The sequence below is a fragment of the Pholcus phalangioides genome, unplaced genomic scaffold, assembly GCF_987345545.1.
Source record: "Pholcus phalangioides strain wild (caught in Gottingen) unplaced genomic scaffold, Ppha-v1.0 ptg000029l_1, whole genome shotgun sequence".
Lineage (NCBI taxonomy): Eukaryota > Metazoa > Arthropoda > Arachnida > Araneae > Pholcidae > Pholcus > Pholcus phalangioides.
In genome coordinates, this window is record NW_028301619.1 from 521,420 (window position 1) to 547,517 (window position 26,098).

General features: G+C 33.9%; 1 protein-coding gene across 2 annotated transcripts; it reads right to left on the minus strand.

The window, feature by feature from the left end:
• Positions 1-6,117: 6,117 nt before the first annotated feature.
• Positions 6,118-19,552, minus strand: LOC149067548 (uncharacterized). 2 transcript variants are annotated; one of them, XR_016195335.1, is made up of 5 exons: positions 19,418-19,537; positions 13,110-13,230; positions 10,100-10,213; positions 8,666-8,770; positions 6,118-7,830 (listed from the first exon to the last, which is right to left on the minus strand). XR_016195335.1 is itself a non-coding variant. In XM_089252493.1 (4 exons), the coding sequence occupies exons 1-4, from the start codon at positions 19,464-19,466 to the stop codon at positions 7,439-7,441; spliced, it is 660 nt and encodes a 219-aa protein (XP_089108619.1). In that variant the 5' UTR covers positions 19,467-19,552; the 3' UTR covers positions 6,118-7,438. The 2 variants fall into 2 exon arrangements, 1 of the variants encoding a protein (XP_089108619.1); XM_089252493.1 differs by lacking the exon at positions 13,110-13,230 and having other exon boundaries at positions 19,418-19,552.
• Between the last annotated feature and the right edge of the window lie 6,546 nt (positions 19,553-26,098).

Below are 26,098 nucleotides of genomic sequence, written 5' to 3' on the forward strand. Positions count from 1 at the left end.
TTAAGCCCCGATTTGTCCTTAGATGGCCAGTAGTTCGACTTTTCGATACTATCTCTAAGCTAAGGACTTTTTTTTAGTAGTTACTTAGGACCGCTGCTAAGGACTGCCTAGCACCAGTCCTAAAGCAGCAAGAAAAGTAGTTCATGGCGGCCATCTTGGAAAAGAGGAAATTTTGCCTCTGGCCGCGAGCTCTCGCTGTGATATTTAGCGATGAAATATGGCTTTTTTTCGAATTAAAAAAATTTTTTACGATAATAATGACAGATAAAACTTGGATTATATCTTCAGTGTCATCAAAGTTGAAGTGATTCATCGTTATATCCTCCAAAACCTGCTGTAGTATACATACGTGTATGTTGACATCGGCGATCGAAGCCACGACGAAGTGCTAGCATGTTCATTACTGAGGTAAGAATTATTTTATTGCTATCGAACTATATAAGAAAAGTGTTAGAGATATTATTAATATTTTTTTGCTCGGTAAATGCGTTATTTAAAAATATAAATGGACATAATGTCACGCAATCAATAGGGCAGTGGATCCCACTTGGTAATGCTAGAAAAATATCAAATAGCCCATGTATATTTTGGGTTGTATTGAAAATATTTACATGGCGAATGAAAGATGAATCTTCTATTACGATAGTATCAGATTGAAATTTTACATTCTATGTTTTTTGCTACATTAATTTTTTTTAATGAAAAATTATGTCTAAATGAATTGAGCACATGCGTAAATAAATAATAACAAATACAATTCATTGATAATAAATTATAGCACCTAAATGACAAAAATTTTAATTAATTTTTTTTTGTGATGAGTAATGGTGAAATTGAAATAAAGCATGGTAAAAATTGGCAGTAATGTTAAATATTAAATTTTGTAAAACTCATGCACTAAATTTAGTGTAAAGGATTAAAATATAGATTTGATATTTTGAACTGTTCAAATGAACAATATTGTAATACTTAGTGAAAGTTAAATTTTCAGAAAAAAATCATATGCTACTACTTTAAAAATTGCACTCTGTAACTCGCTCTGAGATGAATATTTAATAAGGAATCATTATATTGTTTTGTTGATATAAAAAATGAAGTTCGTACAATGGGACTAAAAAACAAAGTTTTAATTTCACGCACAGTTTTTAGTGTTGAGGTATATATATATTATAATGAAAGGAAGCAGATTAGTGTTTGAAACATATTACTACTTCAGTATTTGGGTTATGGCCTTGCTGCGTGTGTTCAAATTGAATTTTTTGCCAAAAATTGTTTTTGATTTTGTGTGTATGGGTAACGACAGAAAAAATATTTCCATGTCGAATACTTAAGAACTTTAAAATATAACATTTTGAGATGTTATGGAACTGAAACTTTTAACATTTAAACTTTTAACAAGCATTTATTTTTTAACGATGTTGTTAGTAAACAGCTGATATATATATATATTGTATATACATTTGTGAGACTTTTCTAACTCTTGAAAAATTTTGTTTCCCAGGAAATTGGCTGTAGGCAGCTACGAAGTTATGTGAAGGTTTTCAAAGTTACCAAACAAATCTCCCAGAGCAAACAAAGGTAATTTTAATTCTTTGTATTTGACTTTGAGCAACAGTTTCCATTATTATTTTCATGTAAAATGAAATATTTCCATGCATGATTTAATGACATAAATTTTAACAATCATCATTTTCACTGATTTCATTTGTATCAACAACCCTAGTGGAGCAAATACAGTCGAACCCGATTTAACACCACCATCCCACCCACAGAATTTTGACGTTGTATCAGATCATAATTATAATAGCGTTTTGGAGAGGCTGTATTACATAAATTCACATGTTTATTAAGAAATGTTGTATTTCAGTGTCTTATTTATATTGCACCATGAATAAAATAACCTATTTATACACATTCAATTTTAAGTTGAGAAAATTCATAAAAATTGTAAACTGTACAATCACTTGAATATTTCTCAATATAAAACTCAACAGAAACATACTTCCCTCTGAAATTATTGTAATTTCAGCGACACATTTTATATGTGCAAAAACAAAATAAGCAAGGGGGAAAGGTGGCATTGTTTTTAGTCCATACCATATTGGTTTCTCTCGAGAAATATCTTGCTATGAGTAATTATCTTTATAATAATTTTTTCATATACTATTGAAAGAACAACTCTTTTTGACATAATTGAATTGAGCAAATTAAGATAGATTTCTTAATGGCTACCTGTACCACTCAAAATTTGACCAGTGCAAGTAAAAACATGTATACTGTTGAAAAACCTGTCTTGGCTATATAAATGAGAGGGAGGACGTTAAAAAAAACCTTTAGAAGCTTTGCTAACTGAAAAGCAATATTAATTCTTTGAAAAACGTGTTATATTTACTGATGAGCAAATTTTGTGAATGGAAATATTAAAACAATATGTTTGACGACAAATAATATTATACTTTTTAACTAGTAAGACCATACAGCACTGCAAAATTTCTATGTTAATTTAAATAGGGTTCCCTGATCCACAAGAGGTTGCTAAGGATGTGTTTTAGAGCGAAGCTGAAAGTAAAGTGAAAATTTGAAGTTAGCTGCGTGCCAATAGGTTTTTTCACTTCATCTGTCTGACCAAAATTTTAGGGTAGAACCATGGCTCGAAAAATTGAAAAACATTTTAGGTGCCGGCCAAATTTCTTGGCAGCCAAGCATATTTTTAGGAGAAATAATCCAAAGTAAAAACAAATTATATTCAACTTTTTTAGCACTTGGTGATGATCTTCACATATCGGAAGATGCAGACATAAACTCCAAATATTTTGTGATCTGCATAGAAAATTTTAGGTGTCAGTATGATTTTCTTTTTTGCAATGTTGGCTCCTAAGATTTGTGAAGCCCTAGGTAAATACATCTAGACATGAACAAGTGCATCTGTGTGCAATGCCAGGCCTCCCTTGTAAAACACAGTTGATGCATTTTGGATCCTACTGTGATAAAATGGTGGCGAGTCAACAAAGTGCTATTGTGCACGAATTATCTCTACTTATGCAAATAAAGACTGTTATAATTTGAAATCAAATATACAGTACATTTAAAGATTGATAAGCATAATAAAGGTGTTTTTTTCTTCCTCTTTCTAATTTCAGGTAAATCAACATTTGAAGATGCAAATGAAAATTAATGAATCTCAAAAAATTATATTCTTGAAAGGTGCGATTTCTAAGAAAAGTACAACAAATAAATTGTGATTATGATAACTTTCTATGAATATATGTTTGAAATAAAATGTTTTTGTATGACAAATCATGTGTGCAAGTTGTTATTCAATTCATGTTTCTATTAATCAACTTCAATCAATCATTCATCTTCTAATCAACTGAAATGAAATATACGATCAAATGAAAGTTATCAGGTGAAGTTATTTGTTGGAAGCTAAATATGAAACAGATAAATTGATGAAAGATCTTTAATATAGAAGTATATATCTTTTAAATATTGAAGTATTCACTTGCATTAACAGGTAAGTGCTCATTCATAGAGAATCATGTTCTGATAATATTTTTTAATACTGAGGAGAAACCCATAGTTTAAAATACAGAACTACAATACGCAGCAAGGCAGTTAATTCTTTTAATTATAAATTATCAATAATTTATTATTTTAATTGCTCCAGAAAGAATTTGCAATTCGTTGTTTCAATGAATTTAAAAGGAATAAAAATGGATAATAAAAAATCATTTAACAAATTGGTTTTTAAAAAAAAGTAGCACTCAATATTAAAAACAGTATTCAGCTGGGGCCTCAAGTACGGCTCCCGAGGTGAATAGGGGGCCCAAAAATCTATAATTATTTTGCATAATAACCCTTTCAAGAAGAGTCCCCCCCCCCTCAAAAAAAAAGGGAAAGTCTGCCCCGAAAAGGCACATTATGGCCATAGGCTCAACTAGTGCCGGTAACCTTAATTTAAAATCTTACATTTTGTTGTAAGAATTTTTTTTTTCAAATTTTGATTTCATCAGTATGCGACCCACTTATATGCAGCTGGGGTCCCATATACTCGCTTCTTCAAGCATCCAAAAGTGGGGTCCATGAGCTCGGACAAGAAAAATACTTTGACTATTATTATATACTGAATCTTATTCTAAAAAAAAGTCCCAAGATGAAAAATGCAACGTCCTCATACGGTTACAAAATAATTAAACTAGCCAGCGATATTAGAGTAAAAAAAATTGCAAAACACGGGTGACAAAAAAATGTATGGCGAGTCCTTCGGAAAAAAAAAGTTTGTTTACAACATGTTTGTTTGTAAACATGAAATCGCTGCCACAACCCACTGCGGAAAAACGATTGTTAAATAATTAGTAGTAGTTGTAGGCTTCAAACGGCATCCCGATTGGTTAGAGATCTGTTACTCTCGAAACCAAAAATTTTCTCCCCCTCTAACTACTGTTTCACGTCACGTGACCTTAAGGACTGGTAGTACATAGTACCTCTTAACTACTAGTAGTTGAAGCGGTCCTTAGCTTCAGTCCTCCGACCGGTAGTTCATTAGGACTAGTAGTTACTAAGGACTGCAGAGATAGTTCACCCCCAGGGTAGCAACTAGGGGAGAGCAAGAGGGTCTCGTGCCCCAGGCGCTGGACTCAAGGGACTGTAATTTCATTCTGAAACCTCTCCAACATTACACGGGGGAGGGTGTCACAATGCATCTAGTTGCGACCCTGTGTGGACCATGCAAAAAAGTTTTTCAATAAAAAAAATTAGTTCGCTTTTTGACCACCAGGTGAAAATTTTTTTTTTTTTTTTTCCCCCCATGGTCCAAATAACATATATACCAAGTTTCAATGAAATACATTCCCCATAATGGACATTACATAAGTCGCAGTGTAAGTATAATCAAGCCCAGTAATATCAGTTGAATTATGCTGACATTACTGACTTATGTAGTGCCCGTTGTGACGGACGTATTTCATTGAAACTTTGTATATACGTTATTTTGATCATGGAAAAAAGATAAATGCAATAAAAAGCGTCACTTTTCACCTGGTGGTCAAAAAGTAAACTATTTTTATTGAAACTTTCCTTTCCGCATGGTCCACATCCCATATTACCAAGTTTCATTAAAATACCTCTATCACAATGGGCACTACATACGTCTTATATAGTGTCAGTTTATAACCACCCTGTATCAATGTTATTAAACATAAAATTAACTATAGAGGGGCCCTACTCAAGGATGTGGGAGCCATGATTTCACTATTAATAAAACGAGAGCCAATAAAACATTTTTATGCCGATATTCCCGTTAAGCAGGTCAAAATCATTCATAACTGTATATTTTCATGTCGGACACAAATTCACTATTGTCCAATGTATTTAATCTTTTCATTGATAAGTTATTATAGGCCAGTGCAGAAAGCAAACGGTGGTGCACTGGTAATGCTGCTGGAAGGCGCTCCAGAACATCAGTAGGCTGGGTGACCACAGCTGTGAAGAACTATTAGCAACTCTTTTTAAACTACCGGGAATGGAAAGACTGCATATGTGCAATTTGCTAAAATACAACTGTTGGATATGATCCACCCGACAAACCAGTCGCGGCCCAGGCTCTGTCCCTCCAGGGATAAAAGCCACCCAGCGACTTACTCTGTCCAAGGTGGGTAGGTTTATAGCCATTGATTCTGGATTGTTAGCTGTCCTTAAGTGTGCAAGAACTTTTGAAGGGGTATTGGAACATGCATAAGCTATATAACCCCCCCCCCCCTACCAACAAAAAAAAAAATTCTTTACTACTTTTTCTGTTACTTTTACACATCTTACTCCATGCTGGAAGCACCCTCTGAAATTGATAATTTTATGATATACCGAATATTAAAACAAAATTAATGATTAATACTACAATGTGTTTATTCAAAAGAAAGGGAAAAGATGAACTTAAACAAAAATAAAACAACAAATTCCAAGCTAAACAGCTCATCCTCAAATTGACATTAATTCAAACACTGCTTTCAATGGTGCTTTATATTCTGATAAACATTCAAATTCTGACTTTATTGTTTGAATTCATAACTTTCCATATTGACTTGCAAACAATCATTAAAAATGTAAAATTATATTTGAACATTGATTTAAAAAACAATTTTATTCGAACATTTATAAATACTTTTAAAATGTACATCAAATATGCACAGATGTGAAAATGTCAACTTCAGAAAAATAAAAGGACTGGAAAAAAAGACAATAGTATCAATTCAAATGAGAGTAAATGAAAATAAGATACAAACTCTCAAGAACATTTTCATTGTTTGATAGTTTGCGCCTCACGTAAGGCACAATTGGGAGGAAAAAAAAGGACAAACATGTTTGGAGGAGCAATAAACATTTATTATTACTCCTTTTGCCATGTTATGGCATAATATTCATTTTATCAAATTGTACAACCTTTGGTAATGGCAGCAATTATGTAAAAACCTAATCCACATAGTATTCAAGTACATACAGTATAAAGATATTATTTCAGATATTACTCTTGCACATTGGACTAACCTTTTAAATTGTTTAAAGAGTTGAACAGAACAAGAACAAAAGTTACATAAAGACATGATGATACAGCCTGGCAGCAGAGTAAGTTGAAGCACCATCCACCAGTTTCAAGGTTCCGAATTAAAATTTCCTTTGGGATGCACATCTTTGAAAATCCTATCACAATCTGATGATTATGTGTTCTTGTGTAACTATTAAAAGTTTTCATTTGTGCATAAAAAGACCATGGTACGATGAAATTTGTTAAAGCTGATAGGGAAAGCAACAAGTAATAAATATCTATCTAATTTAAAAAATAGAATATAATACAATGAGAAAGTAGGAGAAATAAACCAAAAACACTAAAATTATAATGAAGATAATAAAATTAAAAAATTGTGCAGTAGAAGTGATGGTTGAAAAAAAGTTATGTTGATATATTAAAGTGAAAAATGGCAAAAAATTTTATAGATTAAGTAGAAAGACAGAGAGAGATGAAGATGAGGATAATTCCTCTCTGGAAAATTATCTGAGAGATTGTTTGTTCTATAATAACAACAGATATATATTATTATATATAATGAGCAAGAAATAATAACTAGAAGGGAAGTCAAAGAAAGATGAAGAAGACAGTGATTTGTCTAATTTTCTTCACCTTTTCTTGCTTTGTTCTTAGTCTTATTTATTCTTATTTTTCTCTTTTCTCAAAAGAGCGATGAAGAAAATTGGAAAAATTAAATAGATTTAAAGAACAAATGCAGAAAAGATGAAGAAAAAAATGAGAAAATATAAAGCAGAAAATAAGAAAAAAATCAAAGATAGATAAAAAAGGAAATGAGAAAAGTAAAGTATTCTCAGACCATCAAGAAATTACCAAAAAATGGCAAAGCTTAGAAAAATTAAAGAAGAGGTCTGGAAGAAATTAAAGAAGAGGTCTGGAAGAAATTAAAGAAGAGGTCTGGAAGAAATTAAAGAAGAGGTCATCATAGCCATAACTTCTGAAAGCAATAAAATCAGAAATTGCAGTGAAAATACATGAACAGAAATAATGTAAAAGATGAAGGGGGGAAAGAAAAGGGAAGTTGAGGTAATTATTTAACATTTCTATAAATGAAAGTAAAGCTGAAATATTTAACAAATCAAAAGCTAGAAGGGAACGACAAAGAACAAAGTAAAAACAGATACTGAAAAAAAAAACCAGCTGTAAAAGATCCTTTTCTCTTTTTTCAACTGAGAGTATAAACATGTTACCCTCCTGTATCATAGCCTGTAGTTTTTCAAGCATATGTATCTCATAAACATCATATGAAGAATCTGAAAAAGATGATGCATAACTTGAAATCAAAAGTGAATTCATAATAATAATTCTCATATACATCATTAGCTTAAGATTAAGCTAACTAAATTTGTATCAGGGTTATGATGTCTTAACTTCAAAACTAAATTAAATTCATAAAACTTGCACTATAACAAACTCAACAGCTATATAAGAGTAAATAGATATTTTCAAAATCTCTGTTTACTCAGTGATTAGAAGTTAATTTACAAAGCTGATAGAAATCCTCAAGCACTTCTATTCTAGATGGAGAAAAAAAAAACCTTTTTGTTTTTTTAACAGTGCATTTCAAATCTGGAAACATTCAAAAAATTAAATTTTGAGGTGAAAACTACTTTACTTTTACAATCTTTCCAATAATTCAATAAAGCTTTGAATTGAACATCTTTTTAGAAACAAATTTGATTCACAGGGGTAACAGTGAATAATTGGGGGGGGGAGACAATACTTAATTTTTTTTTTTCAAGAGGAACCCACTTTCACTCCCAAAGGACCCAGATTATTGGCAAAATCTGGGTCTCAGGACCCAGGTAAATCAGAGTACAGCGGCATCGCTGGGATATATAGTTGTGTGTGTTTTTCCCCCTTTTTTGTATTCTTCAGTAGTTTCCTGTCATGCACGTGTCTGTAGCATTCCTCCGTGGAACTGTTTTACATTGTCTAATTTTATAATTTAAATAATGTTTAACTTTTAAATGCACCTGTTCGTGCACCTGATAGCTTGAATTGAAAAAAATCCTTCAAATACAGTCCACTGCTTATTGTGCCCAACATTATAATAAAGGATCTATAATGCAAATTCAAAACACATACTTTTGTTATGACGAGATGCAGAGCTTGAGAAATCCCAGGTCACTAAATACTGGCAACTAAAAAATTGATATAGACAACTGACGTTTTTCTGTTTGATTATTGAGCCTGAGGATAACAAAATTACCAAAAATTATGTCAGCATATTTATACATTGGAAGGGCCCACTGATTAATGGGAAAGATAAAAAAATTTATTATTTTTAGACAATTTTTCTCAGAATAAAACTTTTCTATAGTATCTTTGAAATTTCACAATTTTTTTTATTCGTTAAGCTGTGATTTTCACGAACTCCTTTATAAACATGTTTTTTCCTTCCACATGCAAAAAGTGTTCACAAATAAAAAAACAAGTAATGACCAAAGTATACTATATAATCTTAGTCTCCACTCTACGATATCTGTTGTCATATGATAAGTTAGTTTGTCTCTGATATCCAGTGGCCATGTGAAGAACATTAACCTTTCACCAGCTAAATTCAGATTTATTTTCATTATTTTTCTTTTATTTCCCTTTCTGATTTTTCAGTTTAGAGACATCAATCGAGAAATTCACAAAAAAACTCTTTCTTGTATGTTTTTTGGATTAACTTATGTCTATAAGAAGATTGTAAATGAAAATAGAAAAATCAAACTAATTTTTTTGTCTCAAAAATGGGAGATTTTAGAAAAATAAATTCATGATATAAATACTGAAATTAATGCAATTTTTGTTTTCTAAATAAGTTTGGAATTTCGTGTCATCAGAAAAAGAAATCAAGTCTTGATACAGTGACACTTGTACCAAAAGGGACCTTGGGAGACTAAAATAATGTTAAATTTTAGACAGATTTCCATTTTATGAAGGTGCACATCAAAGCACTAATCATCAAACAGACTATACAAATACAATTTTATCTATACAAATACAATTTTATCTATACAAATACAATTTTATCTATACAAATACAATTTTATCTATACAAATACAATTTTATCTATACAAATACAATTTTATCTATACAACATTATACTATACAATTATACAATATTATATTATACAAAACATCTTTTGATTCCATTCAAGACAGGTTTCCGTCTCATATAGTATCCATTTTACACAGGTTTTACTGTATTAATCAAACGCATCTTCTCAATTTTTTACACTGGCTGTTAACATATTAATTTTAACCTTAGGCTCACTGCCACAAGTTGGGAATAATTAATTTAGATACTCTCTGAATTAGCAGATGAAAAAGGAAAATTTAGGTTGCAGCCTGGCTTCTAGACATTATGCATTTTAAGTTGAATTGATGCATACACAAATCTGAGACAAAAATCAAAAGTGCCATCAATTATATACATTTATTTCAATGAAATTTGTTCTTTTTTTTCTAAATCATGACTCAGTCATTCTACACAAATAAGGATGAAGTATAGACAAGGCATTCATACTCACTTGAAGGCATGCAAAGCCTATGCTGCAACTTGTTCACTATTAGCAAGTTTAGATCAAGCGTAGTACTTTGGTCAAAATCAAGTTGATGATAACCAAATGCAGTTTGCACTTGTTCTGCAGAAGATAAATTTGATAATTAGAGAAAAATAATCATTCATACCAATGATGAACAAAATTTACTAATATGACTATCACATGGTTAAATGTGTTTAATCTCTATACATTTATAATAATTTCTTAAGTAAAATATGTCTTCCTTCATGTCTTAGTTTTCCATTTGCAATATTGAAGACCTTTTATTTGTTCCATATCCCCATGATATCCGTACCAAAATAGTACTGTAACATTGTGATCGATGTGGCGAGATGTCTTTCTTCACCCCGTCAATCGATGTGGGTATTTTCTCTTTGATGGCAGCGATGGACGTATTGACAGCGGTGACATCTTCTTTTACTCCAGCAATAGATTGACTGTGGCGGCAGATTTGTTCATCTCTTCCACGATGCCTAATTTCATTTGGCCTATAACGGTCATCAACTGGTTCAGCTGTTCTCACATCTCATCCATGCCCATCATTCAAGTCCTTTAATTATCCCACTTCTGACACCAAATTGTTCCAGATAATTTCTCACAAGTCCTTGAAATGATCAGAGGATGAAGCAATTTTCAAGATGTCAGATTTAATCACAGAAAATACAGTGTCAACTATTCCGTCCACCCTATTCACAATTATTCGCAATATCAAATTGAGGATAAAGTCTCAACAACACTGACTACTCTCTCTATTCCTCACATTGTTTTTTCAAAGACATTAAATTTTCCAGAAATTCTACTGTAGTACCAGTCTGGCGGTGCCACCATATAGAGGTCAACAAATACCTTCTCTATCTTTCCACACGATTCAAGCGTTTATCTTTACACTTCTGATTTGGCAACAACAGATCACTGTCCCAAGGGGTTTTCCGAAAATTGCATTACCTATATTTTTCATAAATGTTTTCTTTTTGGTATTCGGGGTGGGATTGAAAGTCTTATTTTTACTTGCAAAAATAATTAGCTCTATTGAGTGCAGGGTTGTTTGGTTTAAACCATGTGGTTTTTTTTAAAAAAACCCACTTTGGTTTTTTTCAAAAAATCAAATAAAAGTTGCCTAAATATAATTTTTTTCCTTGAAAAATATCATATTGGTTCATTATTAGCCAAAATGTTTCATTTTTACATTTTATATCCTTGGGGTACATTCTGATGGTATATCTTTAAATGACATAAGATTTTATAAGTGGTTTTTTTTCAAAAAGTCTCATAAAAGTGGCCAGAATATATATATATTTTTCATATGAAGTATCTTAGTCATTTAAAATTATATATAAAAGCCAAAATTTCTCATTCTTACAACATTTTCTAACCTTTGGCTACATTCTGATGCTCTATCTTTATCAAATTCATGAATAAGGATTGCATCACACATCTAAATGTAGTGGTGTATTATCTCAGTGTTTCTTTTTCCCTTCACAAAGAAGCAGCTACAATAGTGACACCATCATGCTAGGGGCAGGTGGTCCTGTAATCCAATAAAGACCAGCTGTCCTTAAAGGCCAAAGACTAGTGTACTAGTTGTTACATTACCTCACATACATTTTCATTCCCATAAGAAGTAGCACATCTCCTACTGTATATCTCCCAGTCTTAATATTCAATAGGGCCTAGTTGTTTTTTTTATACTTTCACACACACACACACACTGTTAAGCCTAGTTAATCAAGGTTCTACTGTATAGTAGTAACAGATTTATGAAAAATAATCAGCTATATACAGCGTGATTATAATTTAAGTTTTGATTCCAAAACTATACAATAAGTACTGATCAGAATGACTTGAAAATTTACATGGATACTCCTCAAGCAATGGAAGTTTCTTTCGCAAAAGAAAAAAACTGCAAAATGTGCAAGTAGATGATGCTGTACTTGGCCAGCAGTATAATCTATTTTGTGCAACCACATCATTTCGGCACTTCCACAGCATCAGTGTGTGGATAGAACTTATATCAAGATGCACATTGCAATACCAGCAAAGCAGCTGCTGAAGACCCATGGTACCTCAAAATGTTATAAACAGTGGTCAGATTGCAAACTTTGGTGAATTGCAATCTCCAGCAAGGAATATTAACGGGGTGGGGGGGACGAGCGTTTGGTTTAATAAAGCTGAATTACAAGCACATCCACATTATGACCATGGCATACTCCGATTCTGTTGTTGAACAAGAATTTTTGTGCTTTCAACCTCATAGCCAGAACATGCGGTGGACAACATATTTAACATTTCTTAAGTAAGTTGTAGTTATTTGTTCAATTACTTTGTTTTTTGTGATGTTTCCATGAATTATGAAATTGTGTAATGCTATAATTAAGCTATCATTCTGCCATGACTGGCTATCGTTTCCATTCTGCGAGAAAATTTCCCACATGTTTGATGTCATTAATTTTACATTAAGTATTTTTTCCCCTTTATCAAATAAAATTGAAGACTAATAATTTTCAAGTCATTCTGACAATCGTTCTTTTTTTAGTGTTTTGAAATCAAAACCTTAGTTATAATCACCCTGCATATCGTAAATCATTGCTAATTAATCTGCATTATTTATGCTTCATTAAATACATTATATTCACCTAATTTTTATTACTTTTTGCAAAATAGCTTCCTAATTAAGTATACTGAAAGCAACTGGAGAAAAACCTTTATATATTATATGATTAATAACAACATTGAAAGAATTTTCAAACACACAGTAATTGATTGAGTTAAGCAAAAAATAATTAAATAGCAAAAGTTGGTTTTTGTTAAAATGTAATAAATATTTATTGATTAATTAGCATGGGAATAGTGTTAATTACATTAATAAAATAAACATTTTATTTTAGTTAATTATTGGAAGTTTGAATGATTTTTCAGAAATTTCATTGTTTTTAACGTTAATACTATTTAAAACAAAAAAAAAACTTTTTTTACCAACCCTGATTGAGTGGTCTGTCAGTGACATGGCTTTGGGAGAATGTAATGTTACCATGAAATTTGAACACGGGAGATTCAACCATTTGTGTATTTGCTCAAATCCATTTCCTCAAAAGCTGTTACTTGAGTAATTAAAAATATAAACATGCTATAACAAAACAATAGAAACAACTTTCACAGACATATAATAAAAAGTGGTACTTCGGTTTGCAAGCATTGTTCAGGCCACAAATATGCTCATATAATCCAAAACGCATAAATATCAAATTGGACCTTTTGCATAAGAAATCATACAGACTAAAATATTATTCTCAAACTGTCTCCCTCACACAAACCATGATTCTTTTCAAAGATAAAGTGCCAGTGGAATTTGTTTATTTTATATTGAAGGCTTGAATATTTTCAGAATTGTACAAAAGAGCTTGACTTACAACAAGGCAGCAGCATAGGCTTGCACTATAAATACACTCCTATAGCCATTGGCATCTTAATGAACAGGGAACCCCAGAAAAGGTCCAATTAAAAAAGCCCTTAAAAGAGTATGCTTCAATCTTTTTACACCTGCGGACCAGTAAAAATTTTGAATAAATTTATGGACTTGTTGAAATGAGAGACACAGATCTGCTGATGACAAAGATAAATAAAAACCAATTTTGGGACAGTGTGATATGCCCTCCCACCCATCATCAATTATGAATAAGACTGATCTAATGTGTATGTATATATGTATATACAGTGGAATCTCGATAACTCGACAGGTGGATAACTCGACATCTATTATTCTCTTGGTTGGCACAATACCAATTTCAATATAAAGAAAACTAACTAGATACATATTTGGCCTAACTTGGCTTAAGTCGACAATTTTTCCTCCTTTACCACCTAAGAATTTTTTTGACACTGTATGTGGGTGTTTTAACAATCCTTTGTTTCATTCTTTTCTCTATGATGTGTCCATTTTATGCATTGGGGGCAGAGGGCTGTACATATGAAGAATCAATGTTTTAAACCTGTTGGCCAGCTTATCATTTTAGTGGAGTTTCCAGGAAAGGTCTTTCATTCTTTTCCTGGTTGAAAAAAAAGTGTGGATGTTGTCAACATCCAATATGGATAAAAATCTTTATCTATTGAGATAAAATTATCTATTGAGAGTTTTGATATCGTCTGTTGCGAAGAATGTTTTCAGCGGAACTCAGTTTCTTGGAAAAGGAGTAAATAAAAAGAGCTAAAGCCTGGTTAGACGCTGAATATGTCTTTTGATTTTCATCGTGAGTATCGATGACCATGAATGCAATGGCTCAACGCAAACTTAATACTTTAAAATCAAAAGCTGAAATTTAAAAAAACTATAATCGGGTAAAACTCAGAATTCTCTCGCCAAAGAACATGGAGAGTGGCACAGAACACTATTTCAACATTTGCTAAAAACAAGGAAAACATTTTACCAGCATTTGAATCTTCTTATGAGCCAAGCAGAAAACGTGTAAGAAAATCAGACTTTACCAATGTAGAAGAAACAACTCTTTTGTTGTTCAAATTCGATCGATCTCACTCAATCCCATTTATTACCAGGACTAATAATTCAAGAGAAAGCAAAATATTTTACAAAAAGTATCAATGAAGGTGATTTCATTGTGAGCAGTGGATGGTTGACCCGATTCAGAGTGCCATGGCATTGTTTTTCAGAAAGTTTGTAGAGAGAGCATATCTGCATCTCATGAAACTGTTGAAAATTAGAAGATATGCTCAAATGATAGAAGGGTACAAAGATGCAGATGTGTTTAATTGTGATGAGACAGGTTTATTCATTTATTTTTTTGTCTTTTGTGTAACTAAACTCGTCTTCAAAGGAGAAAAATGTGAAGGAGGTAAAAAACACAAAGATCATTTGACAGTTCTTTTGGCAGCAAACTCAGACGGTTATGAAAAATTGAAACCATAGTTATTGTAAAATCAAAAAACCTGCAGTGCTTTAAAAATGTTAAAGCTTTTCCTGTGGACTGATTGCAACAAAAAGGCATGGATGACATCAGAGATTTTTGAACAATGGTTGGGGAAGCTTGATAGAAAATTTTCAAGTGAGAAGAGTAAAGTTTGGTTGGGCATTTTGCAGGCAAAATGGTATTTTGGCTAGGACAGTGGTAAAAACTAATAAAAACCAGGGGGAAAATGTCAAAAACTGGCAAAAATAAAATGGTTTATTTCCTATAAAATGGTTTTATAGGGAAAAAATTTGACTCAATGTGTATTATATGTAACTGAGATTTGAAATCATAACAATCAAATTTACTAAAAAAAATCATCAAATAAGGCAAATACCAGGAAATATTAAAAAAATTCCTAATGCATTTTGACACGCTATGGGTGTCATCTTCAGAGGATAAAAGTAACATGCTGTCCGAGTTTACCACTTGTTGAGTACAAATTTTCAATCTCAGTTGCTCAGCTGAACAAAAAACTATACATCTGTTCAAGTCAAGCGTCAGGGCAAGAATGAAGCGATGCACCTGCGTGTAAGTCGTTTGCAACAACCTAATTGGCTGCTTGAAAATATCCGATTGGTCTATTCAAATTTTGTTGTCTACTAATTTATTTTTGAAGGCCCGGAAGTATGTGCCTTCATAGAAATCTAAATCGGCAGCAGATTTCACTTTGTGAAAAACTTACTTCCTGAAATTTGAACCTATGGCTCTCTCGCCAGCAGTGAGCGGCGATGGTTGATTTTTCACATTCTTGATTTTTAACACAGCGAGCATGTTAATTTAATCTAGTTTTTATGGGTCTCCGTATTTGTCCTATGTAGCCTGAATGAATGCCAGGAGCTCTGCTACCGAACCTGTTGCCGAGATCTTTTCCAGCCCAGCTTCATGGTAGAGCCTGGAACAAAGTGTGTGCACCTATCAGTCTGCATGTGTTTGATTTTTCAGTGCTGCCATCTTTATCAAATTGTGAGTGAAATATAATGATTGAATATTTGTAGTGTTGTAGGCCTGTTGCTCTCTGTGGCAAGACTTTTTAACCGAGAGATCAACTCACATTCACGTCTCGAAGTAGGAAACCACAGAAAACCAACTTCAGCCGACCACCACTGTGACCATTTTCATTGCTCTGTGGGGTTCGAACCCTGATCCTCTGGACGTGAGTCCGTTACTATAATCACTTGACCACCACAGCGGCTGTCCTATGTAGCCAAGCAGACAATCACCACATGGAATAATAAATGCCCCATTATTTATTCTGTGGTATAGCACCTTTAGGGGGTTTGAAACAAAATTTTTTAGTAGGCACATCTATGACTGTAAGGTTAAACTTTTTAAGAATTGGCTTGATCTTAAATGAGACTATTGGATCATATGGTATAACTACACTTTCATTGAGTGGATTCTCAGTAATATTTTCCAAAGTGGTTTCTCTTGCTGGTTTCATGAATTTTTTACTCATTTCGTCAACAATCTTGGTGTTGAACCACGTCTTTAGCAATTGCTCTGATGGTTTCAAGTTCACGGTCTAATGTGTTTTGATCTGAGCAGATGTTAAATGCTCTCACGACATAAGTACGAAACGCTGAGAGAAATTCATGAAACCAACAAGAGAAACCACTTTGGAAATGGTTATTGAAGAGCCACTCAATGAAAGTAGCTATATCATACGATCCAATAGTCTCACTTAAGATCAAGCCAATTCTCAGAAAGTTTAACCTTTCAGCCATAGAAGTGCCTACTAAAAACTTCTGTTTCAAACCCACTAAAAATACTATACCACAGAATAAACAATGGGGCATTTATTATATTCCATGTGGTGATTGCCCGCTTAGGTACATAGGGCAAACAGAGACCCATAAAAACTAGATTAGATGACATGATCATACATGAATTAATACATGCTCGCTGTATTAAAAATCAAGAATGTGAAAAACTGACCATCGGTGCTCACTGCTAGCGAGAGGTGCTATATGCTAGCTCACTGCTAGCATAGATTCAAATTTCAGGAAGCAAGAGTTTTTCACAAAGTGAAATCCACAGCCGATTTACACTTTTACAAAGGCACATACATCCAGGCCTTCAAAAATAAATTAGTAAACAACAATAAACCAACACCACCGATATCACCGCCATGGCTTAAATTCATTATGAGCAGGAATTTAAAGAAAATTTGAATAGACCAATCGGATAGCTCCACTTCGCAAGCAGCCAATTAGGTTATTGCAAAAGGCTTACAAGCAGGTGCATCGCTGCATTCTCGCCCTGACGTTTGACTTGAACAGACGGATAGTTTTTCGTTTCGCTGAGCAACCGAGATTGAAGATTTGGTACTCAATTCAAGTGGGAAATTCGGTCAGCGTGTTACTCTTATCCTCTGAAGACAACACCCATAACGTGTCAAAATGCATTACAAATTTTTTAGTATTTCCTGGTATTTGCTTTATTCGTTGATTTTTTTAGTATTATTTAGACAAAGTCATCTACTCTTCCAAATCAACTTTATACTGTTATATTCAGCAATAATCTAATAGAAAATAAATTTATAAATAAAGAGATACAGTTGATGCTCATTATAATGCCCCCATGTTATAGCGATCATTCCATTACAATGACCCGTAGGAAAAATCTTATATTTTCCCACAGGTGAAGGGTCGTTATAACAATATACAATTCTTTTGCATCAATCTTTTTTTAATATGATACTAGACATAAATTAATATGGAAAGTATAGATTTGTTTTATGCTCGGCAAAAACCAATTTTTGTCAGGACATTTTTCACTCTAGTTTTTTCCGAGCTATGGTAAAAACTTACCAACCCTAAAAGTTATTGATTATTAAACCAAAATTTAATTTCAAAACCATGGCATTTGCATAATAAATGGAAAAATAAATGCATAACAATGCCCCACTTTCAGCAACAAAATTCTGTTTTTTATCACCTAATTCAACAGCGATTTCACAACCACTATGATCAAGGAATTCGATTCTAAAATGAAAACTTTTTACAGAAAACCGCAGGCTAAAAAAATTTGGGAATTTGAAAATGTTGGAATGGAAGCAAAAATTTGTTTCAGATGCTGTTGAAATGATCGATTCTGCATGGAAGTCTCGGTCATGAGTGCCACGATTTGGAACTGCTCCCATCATGTGTTGGTTTTTTCCCCCCACGTCTTTGTGTAAAATGATAATTTCTGCAAAGATTCCTCTCAAATTACGCGTGAAGAAAGTATAAATAGTGCTACGGGTGATTCTATTTAGGATGAATTTGTGTACATTGACTCTGATCTTGTAACTTCAGGACTTTTAGATGACGATATTCTAGAATCAATCAACCAAAGTGCTTTATGTTTTAAAGAAATAGAATCAAAAGTTCAGATGAAGTACCACCTGCACTATCTCGCCATGATGTATTAAGAGCTGTAGATGTGATATACGTACTCAAGAAAAAGCCGAACAATTGCAGGACAAACTGAATAATGTAGAATTTGTTTTCTTCAGAAAGAAAAATACTCTTGACTATTTTTCATGAGGTAAATTTTTTTTATAAGTGCTGATTCTGCTATGAAACAACCCTGAATTAAAATCAATGAGAATTAATATTTTATTTAATGGAATTGTTGGAATGTATATAATTACGTACACAAGAAAGATCATACAAAAATTTAGAGTGTAACCCTGCTAACTTGACATCCACGTAAGTCAACACATTTGTGGATACTTTTGGGGTGTCGAGTTACAGAGAGTGTACTTCCGGGTTTTCCAGTTCACGAAATCCAATTTTTTCCGAATAACCCTTATTAATTTCCTGCATATTCACTAACTTCATAGCAACCAACATAAAGTATAAAACAAAGTATACCAAATGACAGGGGCATAGCCAGAAATTTCGTTGGGGAGTACCACTTTCATTTCGGGGGGAACAGTGATAGAACAATAGATTTGGCCATCTTTTTCCTTTTTTTCGGTCAGTTTCTCACATTACGGTAAGAAATTCCCCCAAGTTAACCCCCCCCCCCCCGCTACGCCCTTGCCAAATGATACGAAATTTTTGAAGTTATGGTAATTTGAAGAAATTCAAGTACAAGAGGCATTATACAGAAATTATTCAAAATCTCTCCCACTTTATTCCATAATAGTAAACAAGACATTGTAACCAAAATATTATTCTACCTGTGATTTATTTACCTTTAACACGGTAACTATAAATGATTAGATTTCTTAATTTGATCAATTTCCAAATTTTACTGTACCGGTTCCGAGATTAATTTTATACTGCCATCGGGGATACAAGTCACCCATTTACAAATAGAGTGAACAGGTACTCACGTTCCAATGCTCTCATAGAATTTGGCACATAGATGAAAATATTCACCATCTTTTTAACATCTATTCACAATCTCTCCCTGGTAGACAAGCTACATTCACCTTTCAAGCGGCTTTGAATGCAGCGGAATGACGGAATCTTCTTCAATTATACAGGGTTTGTGCCTTCGGGCCATCCCCTGTTTGAGAAAAGAATTCCAAAAAGCATAGAACATGTCATAAAACATATACTAACAGAAAAGCTGCCATAAACACAGAGAACGTAGAAATTCCAACATTTTCCATTCTTCTCTCTTCTTGAGAAGGAAATGAAGAAAAAAAAACACAAACCAGACGAACAAACGCAGATTGAGATGTTATATGAGATAAAGGAGAAGTCTTCAGGCTTCGAGGACGCTGCTAAGCCGCTTTAAAATGATGACATGGAGTCCCTGGATGACTGAGTGTGAGTGGTAACAAAACTGAACCAAACAACCAAGACAGAAAAAGAAACAAAAACCAAACGAGAGAAGAGAGGAAAAAAAGAGAAAAAAACAAACTCACGAGAAACGTTGACTGAGGGTAACAAACTTCTCAAAGCTATAGATAATACTCTCAGGCTTGCCTGAACAGAATTCGGAGCAACAACTAACTGGAGGGGAAAGAGAAAAGGTTGAGAAACGAACCTGGGAGAACCTGATACAAGAAAACAAAAAGTGAGAGGATGTTTCAGGTACATTGCATTGTAGACAAAGAGGGTTAGCCACTTTCCTAATACGATGGAGGTAATCATTCAAGGGAGCTCTATTGCAAATGAGTTTGTTAAACAAGCATTCCAACCTTCTACTCTCGAAAAAAAAGAGAAGTTCTGGCAGCAGTTATAGAAGGAGCTAAACTCAAGAATAGATAAGAAAAGAGCATTGCGGATATTTTCCTTGAAATGGCGGGAGTAAAGAGAACGAATGTCCTCCACATAAAGGCTAGAGGGTAGTAGATCAAAAGTGAAAGAAGCTACAGTCATGATTGTCAATTGTCCAATTAATGGCGATACCCGAATTACCTGGAACCCAAATTAGTGATATGCTGTTTACCAATGAACTAGTATGAGCAAGTTGAGCATACAGAGATGAGTCACCGTAGACGAATGAATAGAAAAATTGTCAAGAGCCATGATATGGCAGATTTGGAATCCGTAAATATGAATATTGGAGCATTAGAAAATTGAAAGAAGGATCTGAGACAAAGGTAATAGCAAGAGCCTCCGCAGTGAAGACTGAGGAGTCTTTATTAATGAACCATGACTTGATAACTTTGGTAACAGAGGAGAAAGTTCCACAAGCAACGTGAGATGATTCAGACGCATTTGTAGCGATTACATGCGCATTGAGCGGCAGAGAATCAATATACTCTTGAAATATTGTTCGGTAAGGAAATATTGTTCGGTAAGGCAAGGGTGACCATACGTCCCGTATTTCCCGACACAGTCCCGGTATTTTCTGTTTTTTTGGCCGTCCCGACTTTTAAATCCCTAAGCCTACTTGAATTTTTATTCTTTATTGAAGTCAAAGATTGAAATTATTTTTCAACTCCTTATTATTTTATGATAATTACAACTATATATGGGAGTATTAATCTCCCACGTTTGCCTTGGTAAACGGTTTTTTTTTTTTTCGTGGAATACATTTTAATCCACTGCAATTTGCAGTAATGCATCATTTCCAGCCATTGTGATTTTTCCGTATCGCCAGCATCTTTAGTTTGAAATTCGTGAATAAAAACTATTTTTTCGCAATTTTTGTAGTTATTTTTCTCCTTCACCCCTACTTCAGTGCCCATAGGCATTCTAGAGACATTCTTTGGTGGTTTAATCTAGAGTCCATAGAATATGGATATAAAGATACCTTCATTCCGATCCTCACAAGTAGTCGATGGGGGAAAATATTTAGAAATATTCACATCACAATTCTGTCTTAGGCCGGGATTACACTATAAAAGTTTTATAAAAGTTCGTTTATCGTTAAAGTCTCGGTATTTTCTATTTTTTTGGCCGTCCCGTCTTTTTGGTAAAAGTGTCCCGATTTTTACCGTTTCTTACGTGTAACCTACTTTAATTTTTATTGTTTATTGAAATCGAAGATTGAGATTATTTTTCAAGTCGTAAATGATATTATGATAATTACAACGATAAATAAGAATATAAATCTCCCACATTTATCTTGCTGAACTTTTTTTCTCGTGAAATTCATTTTAATCCACTGCAATATGCAGTAATGCTTCATTTCCCGCCATATTGTTTTTCTTGTAATTTCAGCAATATTTGACAACTTTGTTCAGTTTTGGCGACAATTGATGATGTCCCGTATAGGGAATCCCAATTTTTCGTATTTCTCTCGAGGAAATATGGTCAGTCTATGTAAAAAGAAAAAAAATTGGTCACTATGGTGACCATATTTGCTTGAGAAAAATACGTAAAGTTGGGCGTCGAAATACGGGGCATCGCTAATAATCACCAAAGATGATGCCAAAAGTAAGCAAAGTTGCCACTCGTGCTACAATCACAGAAAAGTCACATATGGAGGAAAATGAGAGAGAAGCGCCATCTCTCTCTCTCTCTCTCTCTCTCTCTATTCGAAATAAATATTCTTATTCGTAGTCGTAATTATTTTAATGTAATTTCCGTGAGTTGGGAAGATAATTTTAATCGTTGATTTGAAGAATAGGGCGCATTCTTAGAGTAGAGAAATAGCTTATATATATTTCTCCTTGATGGGGGGGGGGCGCATTAGAGTGACGTCACGACCGGCAACGCTGATTCCCAACAAACATGAGCCGAGCGAGATTATAAAGGAAAACGTCATAGGACGTAGATGAGCCCTTGTTTAAATTTTTTTTATAAAAAAATATGATTAAAAATAAGACTTGCGAGCTCTTGAAATGGAAACTTCAAACACTTGTGAACATGCATTGTTAAAAATATAATGATAGTTCGTCTCTAATTAGCTATGAAAGCTTTTTTTATTTCTCGCATGCTATCCGTTCACGTGTGTTTGGCCTACTAGCCATACTTTTGATTCCTGTATTGAATCATGGATTCAATCATGTAATCACGGATTGAATCGAATTGAAGAAATAATTTTAGAATTATTGACAAAAAAATAATTTTAAGATAAATGGAAATTTACAATTAATGAAGGAATAGAGAGAGAGAGAGAGAGAGAGTCACAGAATTTAATGAAAAAATAGTCACAGAATTTAATGAGAAAAAAATAGTCAGAATTTAATGAGAAAAAAGTCACAGAATTACTGAAAGAGCAATAATTGCATAATTACTGATAGAAATCAGAATTATTGAGAATAACTTATTGAGAGGAATTGTTAAGAGTAATTTCAGATTTGTTAAAAGTAATAATTAATAAAAAAATTAAAGAAAGTTTGAAAGAAATAATTTCATAACTGATGAAAATTCAAAATTGATGGAAATAATAATTTCCGAATTATCAGGACAAATTTCAGATTTAATGAAAGAAATAATTTATCAAAAAGAGTTAATTAATGATAGAAAGTTATTTGAAAATATATAAAAATTGAAATGTGTAATGAAAGATATACAGTAGAACCTCCCTAATGGACGCTCCCCGCGCGTTAACGGACACCTCCCGTTAATGGATACTTTTCTGGTTCCCGGTTCCATTAATAGCTCTTTAATGTATTTCACTCCCCATTAACGGACACTCTCGATAGAGGACAGTAAAATCAAAAAAACTCCAATTTATTAACTTTTGGTTACAAATCGTGAATTTATCATATTCAACAAGATTATGTCCCAAGCTCGTGTAGGTAAATATGGTAAATCATCAATTAATTACTTAATTAACTGAATGCTCCAGGATGGCGAATTCGAATGGTAATGTGTTCATTTGATCATTTTTGTCGCACCACGGTCATTTTCTGCACGCGAGAGCTAATTAGACAGGGACCTACAATTTATTGCCGATTCCAAACGGCAGGCTTGTTCTTTTATACTCATCGAGAGGTTGGTGCGCTAACCCCTAGATAGGGAACTCCCTGCGGACCGCAGGGCCGTTTTAAGAGCATCATGGGCCCCCGGGCCAAGTGATTTTTCTGAGGCCCCACCTGAAAAATTTTCGAAAATTTCAACGGGTTCTAATTTCTGTGAGGCCCCTCTTCCCTTGAGGCCCCCGGGCCGTGCCCGGGTGGGCCCATGCGTTAAGACGGCGCTGCCTGCTGTAGCAATTTTTTCTGCTGTCATGTCGCCATTTTCATTGTACCCCTGTGCCAGGAAAGTTTTCTGACAAGCAGTGCCGTCAGGCATGGGCCCACCCGGGCACGGCCCGAGGGCCTCAAGAGAAAAGGGGGCCTCACAAAAATAGAATATGGTTAAGATTTTCGAAAATTTGCCTGGTAGGGCCTCAAAAAAATCATTTGGCCCGGGGGCCCATGATGCTCTTAAGACGGCCCTGCTGACAAGGACGAACCGGGTATCGAACTCGCGACACCTCTACACATCCTTTGGTACTTTAGGCAAGTATCTTCACGACCTGGGTTACCGCGCCCAATGGTAATGTTGATACCTTGTGACATTATAAAACAATATAACATAAGACTGATAATGTTGTATGTGTTTTTATCTTCACACTTATTTTAATATAAGTTTTATTACAAAATATGTTTGGTACACGTATCATATACAGGTTAAAATAATTAATTGGTTTAATGAAGAGATGAAAGCATAGATAGTAGCATGGAAGATAATAGCATACAAAGTTTATACATTTTTCTTTCATATTTATCAAATTTTCTAACTTTATTTGTGAATTACATATAATCGCCGGTAAAAGTGATAAAAATGTAGTTAAATTTAATCAAACTTTCTTTGTTGAGCCGATTGGTGATTATGCATAACCACCGGTGTATCACTTTTGCAGCAATTAAAATGCATAGGAACCAATAGCACAGAAGCCAAAAACGTCATGTAAATGAAAAAGTCGTATAAACGAGGTTCCATGGTATATCGTTATTCCCTGTCAGCGAACAAAATTTTTGGTCTCATGAATGTCCGTTATCGAGAGGTTCTACTGCATATTCAGAGCAATTAGGTCAAACGCACATGAACGGATAGCATGCGAGAAATAAAAAGCACCCATAGCTAATTAGAGACGAACTATTATTATTATATTTTTAACATTGCATGTTCACAAGAGTTAGGCGGAGATAGATTTGGACGTCTGGGGGGCACGATGATGATGATGTCAATTCATATATACATTAGATCAGTCGACTCCACCTTTGACGCTGGGGGGGGGGGGCAATGCATGCCTCCCACGCCACCCCCGAATCTCCGCCCATGCTTCTCCTGTAAATAATGGAAGAGTTAGAGTAGATCCACTAGACTCTCATATTATTTGTCGAAGAACAAAAAAGCACCTCATACAACATTGGAATTCCTCGAAGCATCAGTGACGATGATGATGGTGGCACGATCTAAAGATTTTAATAAGTTTTGGAAAAGAATGTTGATGATATTATTGTATGTATTTAGTTGGAAATCCATATCATCGGTAATAACAAAAACTTTGTTGGAAATCCAAGGATAGAAAGAATAAATTGGCCTGATAGTCACGGAGAAGGAAAAATCAAGAGATCTGAAAAATTGGGGAAGTCTGATTTTGAGTTTTGGAGCAATTTGAGAATAGATAGAATTGAAGTTTTCACCAGTCTTGTGAGGGAGAGGCAGCTGCAAGAATATATGCGATACCATTTCTAAGAAGAAAATCCTCTAAAGTGGGAAGTGCTAAAATAGTACGCATCTTAAGTATTCTAGTTAAGGGTGGCAAACCCCAATGTTGCTCTCTTGGCAGAATGATACATAGTGTCCAATTTAGAACGGTTAGTTTTTGCAGCATTTAACCATACTATGGAGACATATCCCACACAAAAGTGCTGTAACGATGTTAATGAAAATAGGCTTAACGATGTGGCAAGGAATATTTCTTTCAAAATCGTGTAAAGAACAGCAAATATTGAGTGTGAAAAGTACAACGAGATCTAAGATAGTTAATTAGTTTTTTCCAGATCAAAGAATGGTTTAGATAAATACAGTCGATACAGCTTATAACGTTCTTGCTTGGTACGATTAATTTTCGTGAATTTAACTTTTTTCCTATGTTTATAATGTTAACTTTTCCCGGATACAATTCACATCGTGGTTTTTCTTCCCTTGAAATCAGCGTACTTTTTCGCCTTTTTCACAGGTAAAAAATTAAAATGGTAGTTATTCTGTGCTAGCGATTTACAATTATGCGAAAACTAGAGGTGGGGCTTTTCTTTCATGGCTGTTCGAAAGCCGGTTATTTTTTCCGCATAAAGAATCGACTGAAAAGTACGTTTCTTTCTTTTTTTTTGAAGACACAATAATAATTTTAAAATTTTTTTCTTGTTTTTTCACACTTTTTCCAACAATAGTGTGCAGAGCATAATTGCCCTTGGCCATAATAGGCCCAGTTCCCACTGCGTCTCGGCAGACGCGACAACACTTAGGCTGCCGGCACACTACGGTTCGGCTGGTGCGGTTGATCTTATCAGCAATCGTGGAATTTCGCGTGAAACACACACTGCTGTTAGCAACAGGGGTTTTTTTCTTTTTTAATGTCACGTGACATCTCGGGATTGGCTAAATTATTTTCG

Bases quoted from the DNA above. Each gene is read 5' to 3' on its own strand.
- LOC149067548 (XM_089252493.1), bottom strand. From the start codon at position 19,466: ATGGTGAATATTTTCATCTATGTGCCAAATTCTATGAGAGCATTGGAA. The intron at 8,771-10,099 runs GTGAGTATGAAT...TGTTATCCTCAG, and splicing joins TAGGCTTTGCATGCCTTCAA to GCTCAATAATCAAACAGAAA. The intron at 7,831-8,665 runs GTATGTGTTTTG...CATCTTTTTCAG, and splicing joins TGCATCTCGTCATAACAAAA to ATTCTTCATATGATGTTTAT.